The 23,807-nt window shown below is 43.0% G+C and overlaps 1 protein-coding gene across 1 annotated transcript in view; it reads left to right on the top strand.

Moving 5' to 3' along the window:
- Positions 1–15,081: 15,081 nt before the first annotated feature.
- Positions 15,082–23,807, top strand: part of LOC124622730 (lipase 3-like) — a 147,711-nt gene continuing 138,985 nt past the window's right edge. The window contains exon 1 of the mRNA XM_047148521.1: positions 15,082–15,246. Within this exon, the coding sequence (XP_047004477.1) occupies positions 15,082–15,246 (165 nt within the window). The remainder of the gene's footprint in view (positions 15,247–23,807) is intronic.

Genomic DNA, 23,807 nt, shown 5'->3' with positions numbered 1-23,807 from the left:
GGTGGCGTTGCTGTCAGGGTTCCTCCGAGTTATAATCCGTAGGAAGCGGTCATCCACAGCAGTAGTAGCCCTTGGGCGGCCTGAGCGAGGCATGTCATCGATAATTCCTGTCTCACTGTATCTCCTCCATGTCCGAACAACATCGCTTTGGTTCACTCCGAGTCGCCTGGACACTTCCCTTGTTGGGAGCCCTTCCTGACACAAAGTAACAATGTGGACGCGATAGAAGCGCGGTATTGACCGTCAAGACATGGTTGAACTATAGACGAGACATCTACCTCCTTCCTGGTGGAATGACTGGAACTGATCGGCTGTCGGACCCCCTCCGTCTAACAGGAGCTGCTCATACACGGTTGTTTGCATCTTTGGGCGGGTTTAGTGACATCTCTAAACAGTCAAAGGGACTGTGTCTGTGATACAATATCCACAGTCAACGTCTATCTTCAGGACTTCTGGGAACCGAGGTGATGCAAAACTTTTTTTAATGTGTGTATTTTCGCTGGAGGCCACAGTTTTCGAGTCATTCAATAAAAACGTATTTGAAGGTCACTTTTGTATGTGTTTCTGGAACAATTCTTAAATTACAGCCTCTAGCGAAAATATATCCCAATACGAAATTTAACTGCATTAAATTTCTTACCTAAAAGTCCTATTCATTTTGCTGTAGGACTAACGGTTGGGGCGACGTGATCGAGAAAATGTGAAATCTTGAGTATGGTATTTGAAAGCGTTGTGGGTTGCTTCAAGCCCAGTGGAAAGAGCAGCTGAATCATCCTGAATATTAATAGATGGTCAACTCAAGTCTCACATTTCATTAAGGTCTCGCTTTTAAATCTATTTTATCCATTGCATAGAGTTCAGTTAAGCCTCATGAGGTTATGGAAGTTTAGAATTATCACAACACAACTGGCCACTAACAGAAGCCGTATACCAACGAAGCACTCACGTAAAGAAAACAAGCAGCAGTGATGACACAGCACTTTTCAGTGCAGATTGTGGCAGTGTAGCTTCATCTGCATTTCTCTATCGTGAAGGGACCGCTGATAATTGCGATTGTATCTTGCGTTTGATCTGTAACGCATATAAAATTCGACAACTCTACTTGCGCTGTGTGTTTATCTCACTGTACCGCAAACAATCCAGTAGTAAACAGTGCATATCGGGGATAGTGACATGCATGACTGACAAGGGGAAGGCCTCAGACACGGCCAACCGATTCGGCTCAAATTTTGCAGGTCGCTTGTGTACAACCTACAACGAAGGACTCTAAGACATTTTGGGTCAACACCCCCGCAATTTTGAGAAAATCACCCCTAAAGGTTATGACGAGCAATCGACTCAAAATTGGAGGGATCTATGGATAATTGTAAATAGAGCATTTTTCATCATCAGGTGTGGGGTCCGCAAACGCATACTTTTCCAGAAATCGAGGAAAGAAACTTTTACAACTGCCGCTTCTGTACCCACATGGTAAACGCTTTTCGCCGACAGCGGCTATAGAGCAACGGCCAAGGTAGCTGGCAGGGAATCGGAAAACCCGGTTTCGAATTTCGAGGAAACTTAGCAGATGCTATTCTTTTCGTTTGTATTTTTCCATATCTCAATTGATAAGGATAGGAGGGTTAATAAGGTAAGTAAATCAATAAGGAATGATAATAATAAGGTAGGCAAACTAATTTCCCAAACGCAGTGAGTTAGTAAAGTATTAAACTTTTAAGCCTTGTCACATGAGAACAACTCCTAGTAAGAGTGCTGCGAATTCCTCACGAGGGATCACAGATAGCCAACTGCGCGACCTTGTTCTCAGCGAGGCGCGGGATGGAATGCACGGGACGGAATGCAGGCGGGGAGAGTTATGTTGTCCCAGTTGCCTCTTCATCACATCATAGTTGTGAACCTGGAAGAGTGAAGGTGTCCAGCACGAGCCTTATAGAAGTCAATCGGAAAGAGTTGTTTTCCGTCATTAGGCTGTCGCGAACCTGTAGTGATTTTTCCATCGTTAATGCGCCGAATGATTACGTTTTGTGAATGAATACAGTGTTCTTCCGTAAGTAACATATGACGAGTACTGTATGTAGTTTGTAGTAATTAGCTCGTCTGTTTATACCGTAGTAACTAATTAATGTTTGTTGTGTCATAACTTTCAGGTGCATAATCTGAATAATGAAGGATGTACACCCTTCGACTAGCGCTGTAATATATAGTTGAGAGCCTGTCGCAGACGATGGAAAGAGGGAAGTTACCGACGCTGTGTTTTGGTTTGTAAAAGTGTTGCAAGACACATGCATTATCAATGCACTACCGGAAGCAGGCAGTTCTGTTTCTTGGCGTTACAAGATGATAGGAGCGGCTGTCGTCGAGCGATTTTTGGAGCTGACGAACGAAATGACTTTTGTTGATACTGAAGTACTACACGATGAAGACGAAGCAGAAGGTGATTCAGTGGAAGATAATCCCGACTAGTGAATCGCAAAATGGTCATAACACTTGGGAAATCTCCACGTCACTGGGAATATGTGCTTCATCTGTTCCCGATGAGTATTACGAACCGGTTGCTAAATGATTGAACTACGGTGCCATACCCCATGAAGCAAAAGTAAGGCGGTAGCGCTAGCCAGGAATAATCCAAACTGGAACTTACAAACACTGCAAATGAATGGAGCAACTACAGCCCTGAAAAGGATGAAATTGTGGGAAAGTGATATTGTTAAAGGAGGGACAAGATACGACAAATACCAGGCGATAAATAAGTGGACATACGACAGATATGTCGAATCTCGTTGTCGTAACGAGAATGTAACAACGAGAATACTTCAGGAGTGGGCTGCAAGTGCAGCGCTTTAATATACGGCCGACAAGGATTTCATGTTTGCTGCATCATTATCCTGGGCAAGAAATTTCAAATTGGAGTACAAAATTCGTCAACGGCACGTTACTAAATACGTCTCTCATATGGAGGTACAAAACATACAAGATATACAGAAAGTGGCGGCTCTTTTCAGCACGCAAACGGCGTCACTTATGACCGGTTTTAATCGTAATTACGTGATCAACACCGATCAAACAGGATGCGAGTATATGCTGAACATTCGACGCACGTTATCGCATAAGTGAGAAAAACGAACCCTTGTCGCAGTTGGTAGTAAAAACGAACTAACACATTCGTACACGGAGCAGTATGCCATCACCGCCTCTGGAAAAGTGTTGCCTAAGGTTTTCCTGTGTTTACAAGAAACGAATGTTACATTTGGTCCTCGGGTTGTAGAAGAGTTCAATCGTTTAACCGACTCGTTGAAAAATGTTTACATTACCTGCTCCAAATCCGGGAAACTGACGAATGCAATTTACGGAACATTTCTTGAGAATGTTTTAAAACCATACGTTTCTGATACCAAGTTTCGTCTAATATTGGATTCCTGGAGTGGAGAAATTAATACCACAATATATGACACAATATTTATAGATGGCGAGGGTCAGCCGACGTGCACAGTAGAAGTAATACCGCCAAACTGCACACCTGTATACTAACCGTGTGATGTTTATTTCTGTCGCCAGGTTAAAAACTTTATTTCCAGGCTTCAGAATTGCAGTGTGCTTCTGGAAACCCAACGATTTTTCAGGCAATGATATCGTATGCGTGGTACGCATTAAAGTTAATTACCGAAAAAGACATATTTTTAAATGTAAACCAAGATTGCTTTCCGCCGACTCTTCGGAAGGAACAGTGTAGCTGTCGAAAGATTGCATTCATTAGATTTTCTTGGTGCGGTGAGTATATTTGTTTCGAATGTTTGTATGACAAGTACCATCCATCTAGTTGTTCGAAGAAAGGTGAGGAAACGTAACAGTGACTGGAAGAGCCGAAATTTATTTGCCTACATTATTATTATCATTCCTTATTGACCCCATACCTGATGATGAATCATGCTCTATTTACAATTATCTATCGATCCCGCCAATTTTGAGTCGATTCCTCGTCATAACCTTTAGGGGTGATTTTCTCAAATTTGCGGGAGTGTTGACCCAGAATATCTTAGTGTCCTTCGTTTTAGGTTGTCCACAAGCGACCTGCAAAATTTGAGCCGAATCGGTTGGCCGTGTCTGAGGCCTTCCCCTTGTGAGTCGTGGGAGCATTCTATGCTGCTCACATAGTATCGCTAGGCCGACTCAGTGGTGTTTTCCACTCAACGGTAACGTCATACGTTGCTTTGCTGTCAGGAGAAACAGCGCATTACTCCTAATGGCCTTACCTGGTGTATGCCCACTACATCTACTGTAACGGAGCAAGTTATTGGTTCAAATGGCTATGAGCACTGTGGGATTTAACATCTGAGGTCATCAGTCCCTTAGAACTTAGAACTACTTAAACCTAACTAACGTAAGGACGTCACACACATCCATGCCCGAGGCATGATTCGAACCTGCGACCGTAGCGGTCGCGCGGTTCCAGACTGAAACGCCTAGAACCGCTCGGCCACAGAGGCTGGCTAACAAATTATTACCAGATAACGTTCATTTCAGTATAGAAAGCGAAGGCTGTAGGAAGAAGCCTCAGCTATGACTCACGCGCAGCTATCGCTTGCGTCCGTGAGCACGGTGTCTCTAACGCCTTGTAGGAAGGCAAATTCATGCCCCCTACGAATCTAAATAAACTATAGTAATTATTAACAATTTTGTTCAAAGTTGGTATACCATTTTTTGTTATTAAGGAAAGGAGCCTATTAAAATTTCAAAATTGTATCTATTATAGTTTTGGAGATTGAGAAAATTGCTTAAAAGACAGAAAACCGACACTTAGGTTGCAGAATTCAGTTAGGAACAATAACAGTTTGTCTTTGTTTATCCTTTAAAGTCATCCCAGAATTTTCAATATATAAAATAAGTTAGTTGGATATTTTCTTTTCAAAACTTTAATTACTCTGCTTTTCATAGTGTTAAATTATTATTCGTTTATTATTATGTCGTGTGAATAAATCGGAACGCATGAGAGAGTGTATTTGGGACAAACGTGAAGACTCAATATTAATTTTTGTAATACATTATGAAATTGAAGCGTGGGAAAATTGTGTCATAGCCACGACGCTGATGACGTATGTCTAGGTGTGATTGCTTTTGTAAGAAGGCAGCCAGAACATCAGTCTGAAGTGTAAGAAGTTTCTAAATTAATTTCTAGATTAATTTTCATTTCGGTCTGTTTTGTTACACAATGTGTTAGTATTTGTATTTTCAATGACGTCAATGACATCCTGTTTAGTGATTGGTTTAAGCACGTATTGCAGTGAGAATGATCTAGAAGGATGATTCCGATTGGTCAGTCAGACCTATGAGCCAATCAGATGTTCCCGCGCACCTAAAGTTAGATATGCAGAGAGTGGGGTAGCATCGATATAGTCGCTCGCCGGCTATCTGACGTTAAGGTCATGTTAGATGTAAGGGTGCGCATTATGTGTAAGATGATGAAATATTGAGTTCCTCGCGTTTGCATTTTGTAACCAAGGAATTTAGGAATTACGTACATTTATGTAAAAGTTTGGCGTTTCTGAGTACATATCTTGGAAAGTTATGAGCGTGTGAGATTCCGGCTTTTAGTGAAAATTCCACGTGGCATGTTCCGCATTCATTATGGAATATTTGGCGAGCACTTCTATTATAGAAGACCACTGATAAGATCGAATGTGAAACTCGCTTATAGTAGTGGCTCAGTCACTGTGAGGTCGCGTACTCAATCGGATCGGATGTGTAAAAGATTCTGGCTGCTTTTGCGTGTGAAATTTGTTGTTTGACTGTGAACTTAGAATGACATAGCTGATATATTCACTGTGGACTTGATAGCGATTTCCGTATGTTGCCTAAGCAATAAAAAATATTGTCTTAGAATGTTCGGACACTTAGTTCAGTCAAAGTACTTTCTCATTTCACCCGAAATGGTGCTAATAGAATAGGCACATAGAGAACACATACGACACTGTATTGATGGGATACATGCGCAGGAAACAGTGGCGCTCTGTAGCACGACATCAATATGGGATATGATCACCACGCACATATACACAGGCCGCACAACGGGTTGGCATACTCTGGATCAGGTGGTCGAGCAACTGCTTGGGTATAACCTTCCATTCTTGCACCAGTGCCTGTCGGAGCTCCTGAAGTGGCCTAGGTGTGTGAAGACGTACAGCGATACGTAAACCGAGAGCATTTCAGACGTGCTCGATGGGGTTTAGGTCTGGAGAATAGGCAGGCCACTTCATTCGCTTGATATTTTCTGTTTCAAAGCACTCCTCCACAATGGCAGCTCAGTGGGGCTGTGCGTTATCATCCATCAGGAGGAAGGTGGGACCAACTGCACCCCTGAAAAGCGGACATACTGGTGCAAAATGACGTTCCGATACACCTGACCTGTTACAGTTCCTCTGTCAAAGACATGCAGGGGTGTACGTGCACCAATCATAATCCCATCCCACACCATCAAACCACGACCTCCATACAGGTCCCTTTCAAGGACATTAAGGGGTTGGTATCTGGTTCCTGGTTCACGCCAGATGAAAACTCGGCGAGAATCACTGTTCAGGCTATACCTGGGCTCGTCCGTGAACGTAACCTGGGACCACTGTTCCAATGACCATGTGCTGTGTTCTTGACACGAGGCTTTACGGGCTCCGCTGGAATGCACCTTTCAGGTCTCCGGGTGAATAAACGATGTCTGTTCAGTCGTCTGTAGACTGTGTGTCTGGAGACAACTGTTCCAGTGGCTACGGTAAGGTCCCAAGCGAGGCTACCTGCAGTACTCCGTGGCCGTCTGCGGGCACTGATGGTGAGATATCGGTCTTCTTGTTGTGTTGTACACTGTTGACGTCCCGTACTGTAGCGCCTGGACCCGTTTCTTGTCTGCTGGAATCGTTGACACAATCTTGAGAGCACACTTTGTGGCACACGGAGGGCCCGTGCTGCGACCTGCTGTGTTTGATCAGTCTCCAGTCGCAGTAGGATTCTACCCCTCATAACGTCATCAACATGTGTCTCTTGAGCCATTTTCAACACCGTCACCATTAGCACGTCTGAAAACGTCTGCACACTTACTCGCTGCACCATATTCTGACATCCACCAACACACCTCTGCGTATGTGAACTGCTACCAGCGCCACCGTGCGATGACCGCAGATCAAATGCACCGCATGGTCATACCATGACGTGATTTAAACCCGCAAACCGCCAACCAGAGCGTTGTTTCACCCTGTATCAGCGTTATCCTTAATTTGTGAGCATGAGTGTATATCATCATACGAGATAATAGAACGGAACCAAGCAAAGTTGGTAAGCCTTTATGTTCCATTATCAGAGACAGTGGAGATCAATGTTATTGCAGTTTTCAGTTTTTACACAAAATCTTAAATAATGAAATACTACTAAGACAGCCTTCCGTTTATCCTGATTCTGAAGAATTTAAAAAGCTAAACTCCACTCACTGTTTGACAATCTTCAGACAGAAAAATTTCGTAGAAGAATTTCGTGTCAAACTGAATGATCCGTACTTAAAGAATGGAAAGTTACACAGGTTACACCAATATTAAAAAAAAAGGCAACAGAAATAATCGACTAAATTACAGGCCCATATCTCTAATGTCGATATGCAGCAGGATTTTGGAATATATATTATTTTCGAACATAATGAATTATCTCCAAGACAACTGTCTATTGACACACACTCAGCATTCGCGAAAACTACAGATAGTTTTGCATGAAACTTTGAGGTATAGGTAGAGATGTAAGATGTTAATTGTCGTTCTAATCTCCGCAATCACTGAATACTGATTTCTATAAATAAAGACATACATCAACTAGCCTCAGTTGAACTCAAACCAAATGAAAGAAAGTACATTATGACAGTGAAACATAAAACGTTTCAGTTTAGCTTTAGACTGACACTTATCACTTCAGCTACGGTTTTTATTTACCCTGTAGCATTGCTAAATATCAAAGAAAGAAAAAATGTGACTCATGTGACACACTATAGATCCAAAACGTCAAACCCTGACGAATGTAACGATTTTTATCCACAGCGTTGCCTCTGGAAATGTTTGATAAATTGTAAAATGACGAGATGCACCGTGGTTAGCAGTCAACATTAAACTGAACGTCTCGCTATAGCTGGCTGCTAACAAAGTTCGAACGTCAGATGAAGATAAGGCGTCCGCTTATCCAGTAGCATCGTGCCTAGTAAAGGACTGCGATTTTCAGTCGGCCTTTAGTCAGATTATCTTACTTTATATGTCACAATTAAAAAGTTAGTGAAATATCTGCGAGAAACGCTCTTGAGGTATGTGGCTGTAAAGTGAACTTTTTCGCAAGACGGTTATAGTTCCGATTCTTGTTCCAGATAAGCAACGGACTTCGCGAGCATTTTGGAAGGACCTTATGTACGTGCCTTCGACATAAAAAGAGACGTAGTAATTGCTGCAACCATTGCCTAAAGATCGCGTTTTTCACTAATAACTTACATGAACTGGATCCCAGATTCGACTCTGCCACTACTCACATTTGGAATAAAAATCATCAACAATGATGACTTCTGGTATAAGTAGACACTTTCGTTCTACCAACAACATTGCCAGAAAGGGCGGATGGACGGTCACTTTCGGGGCAGCCTCTTTAGTTTGGTGTCGGAAACTGCTGACAAATGGTGGAAGAATCGGTAATGATCAACGGCATGAGGCAGCAAAAGTCAATGGTGGTAGGGTTCCTGCACTTAACTTAGGATCCACTTAGCAACTAATAAATACACGAAACCCTCCGTTGTCAAATTTATCTTTATTGTAATTTTAATTAATGTGGAAGCCATAAAACACCAAACATGGAGGCGAAATGTACGCATCTAAAGGCTACTTAAAAAAGGAATAAAATCACTTGTATTCTGCTCTTGTGGAAACAAATTTAACTTCCCAATTCACATTTTACTGACAAAATAAATAATCATACATGTGACGAGAACAAATGAATAACAAAAAATGGTTCAAATGGCTCTGAGCACTATGGGACTCAACTGCTGTGGTCATAAGTCCCCTAGAACTTAAAACTACTTAAACCTAACTAGCCTAAGGACATCACACACATCCATGCCCGAGGCAGGATTCGAACCTGCGACCGTAGCGGTCGTGCGGTTCCAGACTGTAGCGCCTTTAACCGCTCGGCCACTCCGGCCGGCAAATGAATAACACTACCAATCTTTACAGATGAGAATACGACTATATCCACGAAGGTTCTCTCTATGACAAGGGAGATACATAACTTCAACATTTAAGGTGATTACAGTAAGCCCCAATTCCACTCGACAAACGTAGTAACGATATAAGTGAGACAAATGTACTGGAGGAGGATAGCCGGATGTGCCGTAGTAAGAAGGGCCACTATTAACCCCGTCAGGACGCGACCCCCGTCAACACGTCAGTTTCAGCTACCTGCAACATACACAGAGTCATTTGTAGCTTCTCAAAAACAATTAACATGAAAAGGCACAACGCGTAACTCACTAATAAAATATAAACGACTACTTCACAGAACTAGCTCTTCTTTAGACAAAACAAACAGCAGAATATTAATAACACGTAAAATACTTCTAACCTATAACAAACTAAGGTACCACGTATTAGAACATCGTCTTGAGCTCATAGAATACTCAGTTTGACTTGCCTGTTTATAGGTCTTACAACTCAACAGTGTCAGCTTAAGCAAACCCGCGAATACAAAACTCGAAAGATGACAGGAATAATGCTAGGCTGCCACACAGAGGAGACAATAGCAATTTACAGCGGCACACAACCGACCTTACATCTCCTTAAGTAGTTCTAAGTTCTAGGGGACTGATGACCATAGATGTTAAGTCCCATAGTGCTCAGAGCCGGTTGTCATCAAACCAGTCACCTTACATCTCCGATTCAGTATAATCAGAATAAACAATTTTGTGTATAATAATTACTTACAGTACCATGACAACCTCCGAATAACACTTATTACCCAAGGTTGGTGCTGGTATCGAAAGGCACCTTTAGTAATGCAGAGTTCCAGTGTATTCATTTATTGGAAGGGTTTCAACTTTACATCCCTTTCCACATAGCTCTCTGTTTACACACTTCTGCAACTAAAGAAGGGCATATAAATGCACATATAACTGAACAGATTTAAGCAGAATAAAACAGTACCTTAGTATGGCGCAAATGGCTTCATTTGCTTTATAAGTGGGATATCTTCACCATTCAGTAATTCCGAAATATATTCAACAACGCGTGAGAGCAAGACGTCGCCGTGGTATCAGCTATTTACTTCACATATTTTCCTGCACAGACACAAGGCAGACGAAGCGTTTTCACATACAATAGCGACGAGCATCACACATTTCCTCCGTCACGCCATAGACACATCTCAATTTCAATGGCCAGTAACAAGAACCTATAGATGCCCTCACAGCAGAAAAGCCCCAAAACACAAAAGTGCACCACTGCGATACCAAACCCGAGGTCCCATCAAGTCACTGCCGGGATCTCTCGCTGACCCTGCCCATAGCGTACAGGCGTCGTACCACAGGCCTCACGGTAAACGTCAACAAGCCACCTCCGATCCTGCGAACATCCACTCCGCTATCTGTTTTCTCTCTCCGTTAACCACCCGACCACCGGCCTGAATCGCGGAAGGCAAAGATGATGACCCTATAACCGATGGCAGCGATGCCATGTACACTGGGGCCGGCCACACCACGGCTCAAATGGAAACCACTGCATTAAAAAGACGTAATATGTATCCACAGGACATTTTGGCCTGTAACTGAAAAAACGTACCATGGTGACCTCTTCATAGGCAAAAGATATTGGATCAGTTCCCCACTCGGATCTCTGGGACGAGGGAAGTGAGGATTTGCGAGAGGTTTGAAACTGATGGTGAAACTAGAAAATCGGAAAACCATCAATGTATATGCAAAGGGGACAGTGGCGTGAAGTAGAAAGAATATAAAGATCTCTGATCAAACACATGTAGGGTAATAACAACAGTCACCGAAAGGGGTGTAAGTTTCCCTATGAACAGCGAGGTGTTGCTGGGAATGAACTGTTCAATGCTAGCTGGGGTTTCGCTCATCAGCATTGACAGCAAACCAACTCTAACAACAATAGTTGTAGCGTACATGCCGATTCCACAAGTGAAGCAATGGAAATGATGAAGGCATTGAATTGGGTATTCATTATGTAGATGCGGATGATAATCTAATAATCATGGAGGATTGGAGCAAAGTAGAAGGAGAAAGTTTTGTTTCGTCTCGTTGTCACTGTGGGCTTGTACCACGGGAAGCAAGGAGAGGATGTGTTTGGTGGCCGGTATCTTCCTCTATAACGCAAACTGCACACATGTATTAACAGACTGATGACCATAGATGTTGTCCCATAGTGCTCAGAGCAATGTATTAACAGGGCTCTTTATCCTTAGGAAAAAGAAGTTACTTAACTTGAGATAGTTCAGATGTTGTGGTACAAGCTCTACTGTAATAGTCCACATTAGCCTCGCAGTTAGTGGAGTACACATCCTGCTGTTCACACCTCTTTGGTCGCTGGGTACTGACCAGCTCTGAGCTGGAAGCTGGGATGTGACTAATGACGACTCGTTGACTCACTGGATGACTGACTGACAGGGTCCTCTTGTCCGCGGTGGCGATCTAAATACTGGCGGTCGAAAGGGCGTTGGCGGCACATTTCTTGCGAGTTTGTCTTTGGCCTCTTTCCTGACACGCTCGCTTGCTCCGACACCTACTATCGATCTTCTCGCAGCCTCTTTGCCGCTCGGAGTGCTGGCGACAGCTTACACCAGCACAGAAAAAGTCGAAGTCAAACATACAGGAAAAGATGGAATTGGTAGGAGGAATGTGAGAGGAAGAAGAGCAACTGAATTCCGCAATAAATATCTGCAAGTAATAGGGAATATCATGTTCAAAAACTAAGAGATGGAGGAACCCTCGGATAAGGCCCACAGATACCCAAATATTCCAACTGTATTACATCATGTCAGACTGGAATCCGAATTCTGATACTAGATTGTAAGGCATATCCAGGAGCAGATATAGGCTTGGATGACAGTTTAATGATGAAAAACATTTGATTACAGTTTAGAATTGTCCGGAAGAACCATATGGAACAGAAGTTGGAGGGAGAAATGACAAAGTGTGTTTGAAGTTTTGTAAGACTGTAGATACTCCCATAATGAGTACCATAATACAAACTTCAGTTGAAAAAATGGATATCTCTATAAAAAGCAACGACAGAAGATAGGTAGACAAACTTAGCTACAAGAAATGTAGTTGCGAAAAAGCTTTAGGTAAAACAAGACACACTTCAGCTGCTTGACGAAAGAAGGAAGTACAAAAGGCAGGAATACAGCAACGTAAGTCACTCGGGGAGCGAAATCAACAGCAGGAAAAATGCCTGCAGGAAAAATGTGAAGATGCTCAAAGAGAAATAGTTATCGGAAAGATTGATTTAACATATAGAAAACTACAAACAACCGCCCAGGAAATTAAAAGCCAGAGCATCTAAATTAAAAATGCTATAGCAATTTCGCTAGAATACGCAGAGGGAAGAGCAGGCAGATCAAAAGGGTACAGTGAAGACCATCATGAGTGGGAGGATTTGTTTGATGACGTCACCGAAAAGAAATGGAAGTCAATATGAGACACACAGGCGATCCAGTGTTAGAGTCAGAGTTTAACAGTGCTTTGGAAGACTTGCAGTCAAATAACCCTTTCTTCGAATTTTAAGAAATGATTCAGGGTAAGTGGAGACACAACCAACTATTCAAGTCGGTGTGTACAATTTATGACACCGGAAACACACCATCATTTTCGGAAAAATATTATCTACCAGAGAGACTGTTTCGACATTACGAGTGGTGATGCAAGAAAGATTTTTAAAAACCAACTCAGTACACGTTCATAGGAATTGTAAACCTAAAAAAGTGTTCTACAGCGTAATACGGTGAAAAATGTTCAAAGTTCTGAGAAAAATTGTAAGTTACAGGGAAAGACGAGTAATATACAACAGGGAACAATCAAGTGCTCGGAAAGGAATGCATACCTTCTCCCCTATTTAATTTACCCATCGAAGAAGCATTTACGGAAATGAAAGAAAGTTTCAAGAGTGCGATTAAAGTTCAGGGTGAAAAAATGTAAATGATAAGATTCGCTGATGTCATTGCTATCCTCAGTGAAAGTGAAGGAGAATTATAGGATCTGTTGAACTGAATGTATAGTCTAGTGAGTACAGGCTGTGAATTTAGAGTAAACTAAAGAAAGGCGAAGGTTATCAGGAATAACAGAAATGCGATGAACATTAATTTTTGTGACCAAGAATAAAATGAAGGAATTCCACTACCGCGGAAGTAAAATAACGTATGACGTACGATGAAAGGACGACACAAAAAGCAGCTTAGCACGGGCAAAGAGAGGATTTCTGGCGAAAAGGAGTTCACCAGTACCAATCACACGCCTTAATTTGAGGAAGAAAATTCTGAGAATGCATGTGTGCAACATAGCATCATGTGGAAATCAATCATAGGCTATGGGAATAACGGAAAAGAAGAGAATCGAAACGCTGAGAATGTTGAAAATTTGGTGGACCCATAGGACAGCAAATGAGGGGATTCACTGCGGAATCGGGGAAGAAAGGAACATGTCTCAGACACTAATTATTACAAGGGAGAGGCTAGCTGGACGTGCGTTAATGTAATAGGGAACGGTTTCCATAATACCAGAGGAAGCCATAGACGGCAAAAACTGTAGGGGAAGACAGACCGGAATACATCTAATAAATAACTGAGAATGTAGGGTGGAAGTGCTACTTCGAAGTGAAGAGGTTGACGCAGGAGAGGAATTCGTGGCGGGTGACAAAAAAAAAAATAAAAATAAAAAAAAAAAAGAAAAGTTGTGTGTGTGAAATCTTATGGGACTTAACTGCTAAGGTCATCAGTCCCTAAGCTTACACACTACTTAACCTAAATTATCCTAAGGGCAAACACACACACCCATGTCCGAGGGAGGACTCGAACCTCCGCCGGGATCAGCCGCACAGTCTATGACCGCAGCGCCACAGACCGCTCGGCTAATCCCGCGCGGCAATCAAAAGACTGCTGACATGTAAAAAAAGGCACAGTGCAATACGAAATCTAACTTCTAATCGGAACACAAAACTTAGGACCGTTTCGCGACTTCGTTGAGTTCTCGTTAAACATTAATGAGAAATGGCCTTCATAGTGAAGGTAAAGCTCTTCGTATGAAAAAATCCTTTATTCTGTCACACGTGGGTAAAAGATACCAGTGAATGTGGCTGAAAAAGATAAGAAAGTCAGTTAATTAGTTTTCGACATAAGTCCCAGACAGTTGTTAAGACACGAGTCATATACATATCTATTAACAGTCAGACACAGCTGTGAGGTCAAGAAGATTTCTCTCTACTGCCTAGATGTCACAGGTAACGAGGTGTTTTATTTACGAACTAACTCAGAGAAATTTAAGTGCGTGATTCCTTACCATAGCCCGAATAGGAGGCCAGACCATTACTCATCAAGGTAAAACCTAAAGGTGATCGCGCTATTCAAGCTCTTCTGAAAGTTTCAGTCAGCCTAAAATCTTTCCCATTTTCCACAATCCACGCTGACTGCTCTCCTTACTGAACCAGGCCTTCCCTTCGGGAGAAAGAAGTATCCATATTAACAGCTGCAAGATAAAGATCAAAATTGGACAACACATTCGTAGTAAATTGCGCGCGTTTCCTCTCTGTTACACAATAACTGAGCTTGTACCGGAGCAACTACCTTTTACGACAGCACGAAGGTATATTTTTCACTTGTCAAGCAAATGACTGCTGCACACGGTAATTACACACCTTGTAAAATGTGGGACCGTCGCCTTCATTTCTTTATAACTTTTATGTTCCTTATCTGTGATGTCACCCTGTTATCCTTGTTTATTCCTTTTACAAGGCTCGAGTGGTATGCACGAAGTAACTTCGTACTTATTGCCACACCTCTTCCGATAAGGCAGTCACCTTGAGAATGTCGCATATAGACCTCATCGCCGTCGCGACAGATCAGTGTGCGATGCACGTCATGGTTGCCGTCCAGCGGAAGGGTTCGTTACTGCCGCTGCTCGCCTTGTTAGTCCTCGTCACAGCAGAGGACGGCCCCAATAATGTTAACTCCGACGCCTACCTCGACACGGTGAGAAACACTCTCCACAGGCAAGTGTCAGAGAGAGAGAGAGAGAGAGAGAGAGAGAGAGAGAGAGAGAGAGCGAGCGAGTGTGTGTGTGTGTGTGTGTGTGTGTGTGTGTGTGTGTGTGTGTGTGAGACAGAGTGAGAGAGTATGACACAGAACAGTTGTACAATTCCCAAAGTTGGCACGCGCAAGATTTGCTGTCTGAAAAGACAATAATGGTGGGGTACATCACCAATTGCTCGTCTACAAGGTAGAGCTAGTCGTGGAAAGAGAACAAGACTTGTAAAAATCATCAAAAGCGTCCGACTCTAGTGCCACATTCACCTACAATGACATCTACATACGTACTTCAGTCACCGTGTGGTGCATGGCAGAGGCACCTTGTACCACTACAGTTCAATTCTTTTATCTTGGCGGTTCGCGCATGCCCGCCCAGAAGCGGGAGATGGCTGCGTTCCCAGTTGCATGCGCCATGAGAAGCAGCGCCATAGTATTAGTTCGCAAACTTACGTTTAGGGGGGGAGCGCGCAGTTGATGAAGTAAAGCCACCACGGCCGCATTAACCCTTTCGCTGCTACAGAGACGGCTCCCCGCATTCCGCGATGTACGCGACTTTGTCATCATTGCACTGCTCGCCTGTGGACAGACACATGGTCTTTCGACTGCTTTGGCACGCTTTATCATTCGATTTCGCAAAAACTATTTGGCCCAAAATTTTGATTTTTACACATCTTCTTGACTGATACCTTCCCCCCATAAATGACTTAATTTTGTTTCGATGTTCAACGCAGTTATTGTGCAGCATTAGATGTAGTAACCATTGCACGAAATTTTGAAGAATTTGCAGAGGTAAAAGTCCATAGCGTAATCGACCATACGGAAAGTATACGCTAACGCAGCTCGTCATCCATTTCATCTCCCAGAGGACTTTAAATTATCACGCAAAATACCGACAAAAACTGTTGGTATGGTTATGAATTACTCACGTTTCGTCGAAGTACAATAGGAAATAAACAATTACCGCTGTTCTTTATTGCGAAAAAGCGGTTAGTGAGAATGATACAAACACCTTTCCTTGCTATCGCCTGAATTAGGAGGCTTATTGCTTGTTTGGTTTAATTAATTCCCCACTATCGTCCTTACGATCTTGTTCAATTCAGGTCGCTGTACAACGTTACGTCTAGATGTTTAATCGACGGGACTGTGTAAAACAGCACGCTACTGATGCTGCATTCGATCATTATATGATAGCTTTTCCAACTCATCTGCATTAATTTACATTTTTATCAATTTAGAGCAAGCTGCCATTCATCAGACCAAGTAGAAATTACGTCTAAGTCATCTTGTATCCTCCTACAGTCACTCAACCTTGCCGTACGCCACAGCACTATCGTCAAATAGTAGCAGATTGCCGCTCATTAAGCCAGATCATTTATCTACACTAATGGCCATTAAAATTACTACACCAAGAAGACGTGCAGATGATAAACGGGTATTCAATGGACAAATATATTATACTAGAACTGACGTATGATTACATTTTCACGCAGTTTGGGTGCATAAATCCTGAGAAATCAGTACCCAGAACAACCACCTCTGGCCGTAATAACGTCCTTGATATGCCTGGGCATTGCGTCAAACAGAGCTTGGATGGCGTGTACAGGTACAGCTGCCCATGGGGCTTCAACGCGATACCACAGTTCATCAAGAGTAGTGACTGGCGTATTGTGACGAGCCAGTTGCTCGGCCGCCACTTTCAATTGGTGAGAGATCTGGAGAATGAGGTGGCCAGGTCAGCAGTCGAACATTTTCTGTATCCAGAAAGGCCCGTACATGACCTGCAACATGCGGTCGTGCATTACCTGGCTGAAATGTGGGGTTTCGTAGGGATCGAATGAAGGGTACAGCCACGGGTCGTAACACATCTGAAATGTAACGTCCACTGTTCAAAGTGTCGTCAATGCGAACAAGAGGTGACCGAGACGTGTAACCAATGGCACCCCGTACCATCATGCCGGGTGGTACGCCAGTATGGCGATGACGAATACACGCTTCCAATGTGCGTTCACCGCGATGTCGCCAAACACGGATGCGACCATCATGATGCTGTAAACAGAACCTGGATTCATCCGAAAAAATTACGTTTTGCCGTTCGTGCACCCAGGTTCGTCGTTGAGTACGCCATAGCAGGCGCTCCTGTCTGTGATGCAGCGTCAAGGGTAACCGCAGCCATGGTCTCCGAGCTGATAGTCCGTGCTGCTGCAAGCGTCGTCGAACTGTTCGTGCAGATGGTTGTTGTGTTGCAGACGTCCCCATCTGTTGACTCAGGGATCGAGACGTGGCTGCACGATCCGTTACAGCCATGCGGATAAGATGCCTGTCATCTCGACTGCTAGTGATACGAGTCCATTGGAATCCAACACGGAGTTTCATATTATCCTCCTGAACCCACCGATTCCATATTCTGCTAACAGTCATTGGATCCCGACCAACGGAAGCAGCAATGTCGCGATACGATAAACCGCAATCGCGATAGGCTACAATCCGACCTTTATCAAAGTCGGAAACGTGATGCTCCGCATTTCTCCTCCTTACACGAGGCATCACAACAACGCTTCACCAGGCAACGTCGGTCAATTGCTGTTTGTGTATGAGAAATCGGTTGGAAACTTTCCTCACGTCAGCACGTTGTAGGTGTCGCCATCAGCGCCAGGCTTGTGTGAATGCTCTGAAAAGCTGATCATTTGCATATCACAGCATCTTCTTCCTGTCGGTTAAATTTCGTGTCTGTAGCACGTTATCTTCGTGGTGTAGCAATTTTAATGGCCAGTAGTGTATACAAAGTATAACAGTGATCCTGTAAAGCTCCTATGGGGCACTCGTGACGTCTCCGACGGACACTCATCGTGCAGAAGAACATACTGAATCTTGTCACTTGAAACGTATTCGAGCCACTTACTTATCTGAGAACCTATTCCGTACGTTTGTAATTTTGCCATAAGTTTGTCGTCGGTCATGGTGTGGAACGGTGTCCGAACTCCAGGAATATGGAATCTGCCTCTTGGCCTTTATCCTTGGTTCGCAGGATATCATGTGAGAGTAAGGTATTAATAATTGTCACTGCGTCTACGAGCACATGACCACTTTTCATCTCTAGTGCCACGTAAAAGTAGCAGAGAACGACTGACCAGAGTCGAATGTGTCGTTTTGAGGTCTCAAGTCTTATTCGCATTTGTCCCAAATGCGGTAAAGATAGTAAGCTTCACAGTTACGTTTAATCTAAAACGGTAAATGTAGCTTTGTACAAATTCTTCCAATCCATATGTGGCATAAAGCAAACCAGTGCTTAACAGTAATGGTTAAAAACAGTCTTGGTTGCAATTTTAGTTTATGATTTTTCAACGACGCGTTTCGCCTTATTTAGGCACCTTCAGGTTAACTTTTCTAGATGGACGCGAGAGGCACCAAGATCTGCATAACGCGTTCCCGTTCACAGGCGCGAGTAACAGACCATTTTTGGAATTCCTGTGTGATGGTCTGGATAGATGTCTGCTGTTACACATTACGACCCTCTTCAACTGTTGGCGGTCTCTGTCAGTCAACAGACGACGTCGGCCAGTACGCTTTTGTGCTGTACGTGTCGCTTCACGTTTCCACTTCACTATCACATCGGAAACAGTGGACCCAGGGATGTTTAGGGGTGTGGATATCTCGCGTACAGACGTATGACACAAGTGACACCCAATCAGCTAACTACGTTCGAAGTCTGAGTTCAGCGGAGCGCCCCATTCTGCTCTCTCACGAAGTCTAATGACTACTGAGGTCGCTGATACGGAATATCTGGCAGTAGGTGGCAGCACAATGCACCTAATATCAAAAACTTATGTTTTTAGGGGTGTCCCAATACTTTTGATCACATAGTGTACTTGCGTCCTGCATTGCTACATTATAGACTACAGTTCGTCATTACCAATTTCACAGCAGCTATTAGCATTTTTGCCCACAGTCCGCGTTATGTTCGCAGTATCGTAAACACTGAACAAAGTTAACTAGAACTGAATGTTTCACTTCCTTGAGCGTCTGTTTAACAAATGTTTAACTCAGGACTTTATTAGTTGTTTATTTATAGATGCAATAACTTTCTTATGACACAGTCATAACCGGTTTCAGCCGTACAATGACCATCTTCAGATTCTAAAGGCAGCATACACTGAACACAGGTTCATCCATTGAGTTTGACAATGCCGCCTTCAGAATCTGAAGATGGTCATTGTATGGCCTAAACAGGTTGTGACTGTGTCATAAGGATGTGATTGCGTCTGTAAATAAACAAAAAAAACTTCACAAAATAATAACTCATTGACAAAATGTTTTTTCCAAAAGACTGTGCACTAGTGTTCAACTGTTAACAGTTTTAGTTCAAATGGTTTATCAGGCGAATTCATAACACCATTGACCTAGGTCACTGGTATCGTAAAACAAGAAACCAACGGTGTTGAATTAGTGTACAGGGTAACACATATCACTGAACATTATAAATTACTTTCGTTAATTATGCACATCTGCGCACATCTAGGATATTCACCCTATGGCGAAAATTCTGTTTATCCATTAGCTGACTGATAAATGCGTATACTAAACTTTAAATAATGACTATCAAGAAATCTTAACACGGCAACACACTGAGTTCCGTGTATGTAGCCTATGATAACACCCACAGCACGGACATACAGAAGCATAGAAAACCCTTGGCATTAGATCAAGTCCACTATGCTGAGTGATACATGCAAGTTTCAACAGGAGATGCACTGCGTGACTATCCTAGCATGTATTAAAAGGACTGATGGATGTAAATTTAACTGAAGAACAAACAAGTACGAGCACAACACGTTATATTCACATAAGTAGAGTAAGTGTTACACAGGTGGATGCATGACCTACATACTACCGGATTGGTTCTATCACGACAAAAATACAACTTTTATCTATTCATTACTTTGTCTTATAGGGGCAGCCTATGTACATATTACAAACTACGTAAGATACCGACAGGGCTATAATCCTCTTACTTTCCCTGAAACTGAATCCATACAAACTATAAGGTGGATGTGTGTAGGTATGTACGGATGTTCCACACCGGGTCCTAAAGCACTGGATCTATTTGAACCAAACTTGTCTGCAAACTAGCACTGTGGGGAAAAGAAGCACCTCCCTCTCAAAGGGGTGAGGGCGGAGGTGAGGAGGGAAAGTAACTGAGTTCACGACGGGTAAACGGACACACTATGTTCATCCAGTACTTGAGAATGAGAGTACCTAGTGACTTACAACAAATCATGCGCGTAGTTTCAAACGTTTGCGAGCCTTTTTCTCGCTGACAACCCCAGCAAAATGATCGAAGGGAAAAAGTTTATTGTTTGCTACATTTTCGCTGTTCATGCAGAAAAACTCCCGCATCAGGCATGTCGTTTTAATTTAATACTTCTTTACTACTAAGGCTATTCGCGTCACATTTTGCGGACGCTATTCGCCTATACCCCTGAATACAGCTCCAAAAGAATATCATTGGATGACACTTAGTTCAAGATGTGTGACGTCATAAATGCTGAGATGCGTGAAAAAATGTCGCATTATGCATGGCATTTTGATTTATTATTTCTTTACTAATAAATCCGTTAGCCAAACATTTGGCAGACCGCATCCACGTATAACATACACCTTCACACTTATATCACTGTACGACACATAGTTCAGCAGGTATGATGTCAAACTTTGAACTGCGTGAAAACGAAACTGCAAGACAAAATTCGATAGACACGCAGATGAAATATGTGTACAAACATGATTGAAATACGCCAAATATATGTGAATTATATATGAGAAGTATGAATGCAGGCAAAGCTCCGCCTGAAATTCTGTATCATTGGTACACAAATTACTATCTCTAAATAAAAACTATGGGACTAAGAACCAGAAGCCAACTGTTGAGACGGAAGTGATAACGTGGAGAGAGAAGGGGGAGGAGGAGATGGACACATGTAGAGGAGATGGACACTGGACACTGCTAGGGGGATTAAGAAGATGGACAGACAGTGGGTCAGAAAGAAATTGACAGAGAAAGAGAAGATGAATGGAAGGTAGGGATAGGGAACGTAGAGTGAGGAGGCAGAGAAAATGGACGGAGAAAGGGGAAGAAGTGGACAGTGTGAGGGAAGTGGGGGAGATGGACACAGAAAGGAAAGCGGAGGAGATGTTGAGAGAGAGAGGGAGACGAGATCGACAGGAAGAGATGCGAGGAGAAGATGAGCAGAGAGAGGGGGAAGGGGAGATGGAATCAGAGGGTCAAGGAGGAAATGGAATGGGATGAGGAGATGGACAGAGAGAGGTGGAGGAGAGGGACAGTGAGAGAAGGTAGGAGCAGATATAGGTGGTAAGGAGGATACAGAAGACATGACGAGGAGATCAAGGGGATGAGAAGATGGATTTGAAAGGATGAGATGGAGGAAGGAGGAAGGAGTAGATGGATACGGGGAATGGAGTACATCGACAGGTGGGAGAGGGGCAGATGGGCAGAGAAATGACCAGAGAAAGTGGGGGAAAGGGGGGAGGAACAGTTGTAGAGACAGGGGAAGGAGGACACAGACAAAGCGTGGGTGACAGGGACAGAGTAGGTGGACGAAGAGAGCAGGGAGGAGGCGATGAACAGAGGGAAAAAAGCAGGAGATCGACAGAGAGAGGGGGAGAAGGACAGGTAGAGCAGAGAGAAGAGGAAGAGTAATATGGACAGGGAGTGGAAGAGGAGGAGATGGACAGAGTGTGGGGATTGGAGGAGGTAGGCAGAGAGAGGAGAGAGGACGAGATGGTCAGAAAGATGCGGAAGGAGTAGATGGAGTGGAAAAGGGGGAGTTGAACAGAGAGATGGGGGAAGAGGGGGAAGGAGCAGACTGACAGAAGGGATGACGAAACCGAACCCTCAAGATTTTACAAAAATAAATTTGTGCTTTTATGTGAGGTGACAAATTGCATACAATCGCAACAATTACTTAATTATCAGTGATAACAAGACTGATATTTAGAGTCTAGTTGGTTGGTTGTTACATATGTTAATAGTGTTTAAATGAGCAAAGTACTGCCACAGTTCCTCATCACAAGACGCTACTCGCGAAATTGGACGCTGCACCTGCGGTCTGCATACCTTGGCTGGGAAAGAGAACGTAGCTTTGGCCTTCGCAACAGTCCTCAGTGAATATAAAAGCTTTACCCTATTACTCAGCAGAGCATTCGCATTGTTATTACTTGTCCAAATAACGAAATTATTATCACTGTCTTTCTAATGTTAATCGCGTGAGCTCTAACTGGATTGTTGTTGCACAATTAAGGCAATCGACTACTAAGTAACTGATGAAGTAGGTGCCCGCACGTATTCTTCATCCACTATTACTGCCTTAAATGTAACGCTGCCTACCTTCAGTATTGTTTTCAGACCGTGATTAAATCCGCCAATAAAAACAGTTTATTTTTGCAGGAATAGGAAAAGGGATGTTTGTAGCTCACCTTACTAAATCCTCTCAAAGAAATATTATGTTCAGGCTCTTCCAGTTGCAAAACTCTGAAGAAGTTAATCTGCTTTCGATTTATTATGAAATTTACTGCGAATTTAAAAAGCAATGTGACTTACACTTAAAACTGCGAGACGGAAGCAAGCAATAATGATTCAAATACCACGTTCAGACAGCCACCTTTAAAATCTTTACGTTATTAATTACTCAAACTTATTGACTGAACTGTGAACTTTCTTTCGCCAAAATTCACATCAGCAAATGCATTTATTTTAGGTTTAAACCCATTTAAATTCATTTATAAGTAAATCTTATATTTTGAATGTTCACATTTCACACAGTGCAACCTACAGCATCCTTTCTTCCTATGTGTTTCTTTCACTTGTTTAGTGAGTCCTCTTTCTCATTATTTTCAAACATGGCTCTTTACTTATTACCCACTCGTGAGGTAACTTTTGCCAGAAAACACTTTTTTCCCACGCATAACCATACATCAGCATCTACATCTACATACATAATCAGTAAGCCACCGTACGGCGCGTAGCGAAGGGTGCCCTGTACCATCACTAGCTATTTCCTTTCCCGTTCCACTCGCAAATAGAACGAGGGAAAAACGACTGCCGATATGCTTCCGTACGAGCCCACATTTCTCGTGTCTTGTCTTCGTGGTGCTTACGCAATCTATGTTGGAGGCAGTAAAATTCTTCCGCAATCAGATTCAAATGCCGGTTCTTCAAATTTTCTCAATAGTGTTCCTCGAAAAGAATACGCCTTGCTGCCACCAGGGATTCCCGTTTGAGTTTCCGAAGTATCTTCATAACACTTAAATGTTTTTCAAACCTATCGGTAACAGCTCTGACAGCCGGCTTCTGAACTGCTTCGATGTCTTCCTTCAATCAGATCTGGTATGGATCCCAAACACTACAGCAGTACTCAAGAACAGATCGCACTAGCATCTTATCTGTGGTCTCTTACACATCTACATCTACATGGATACTCTGCAAATCA

This window comes from Schistocerca americana, chromosome 7 (assembly GCF_021461395.2).
Source record: "Schistocerca americana isolate TAMUIC-IGC-003095 chromosome 7, iqSchAmer2.1, whole genome shotgun sequence".
Classification (NCBI taxonomy): domain Eukaryota; kingdom Metazoa; phylum Arthropoda; class Insecta; order Orthoptera; family Acrididae; genus Schistocerca; species Schistocerca americana.
This window is presented reverse-complemented; position numbering and strand designations above follow the sequence as displayed.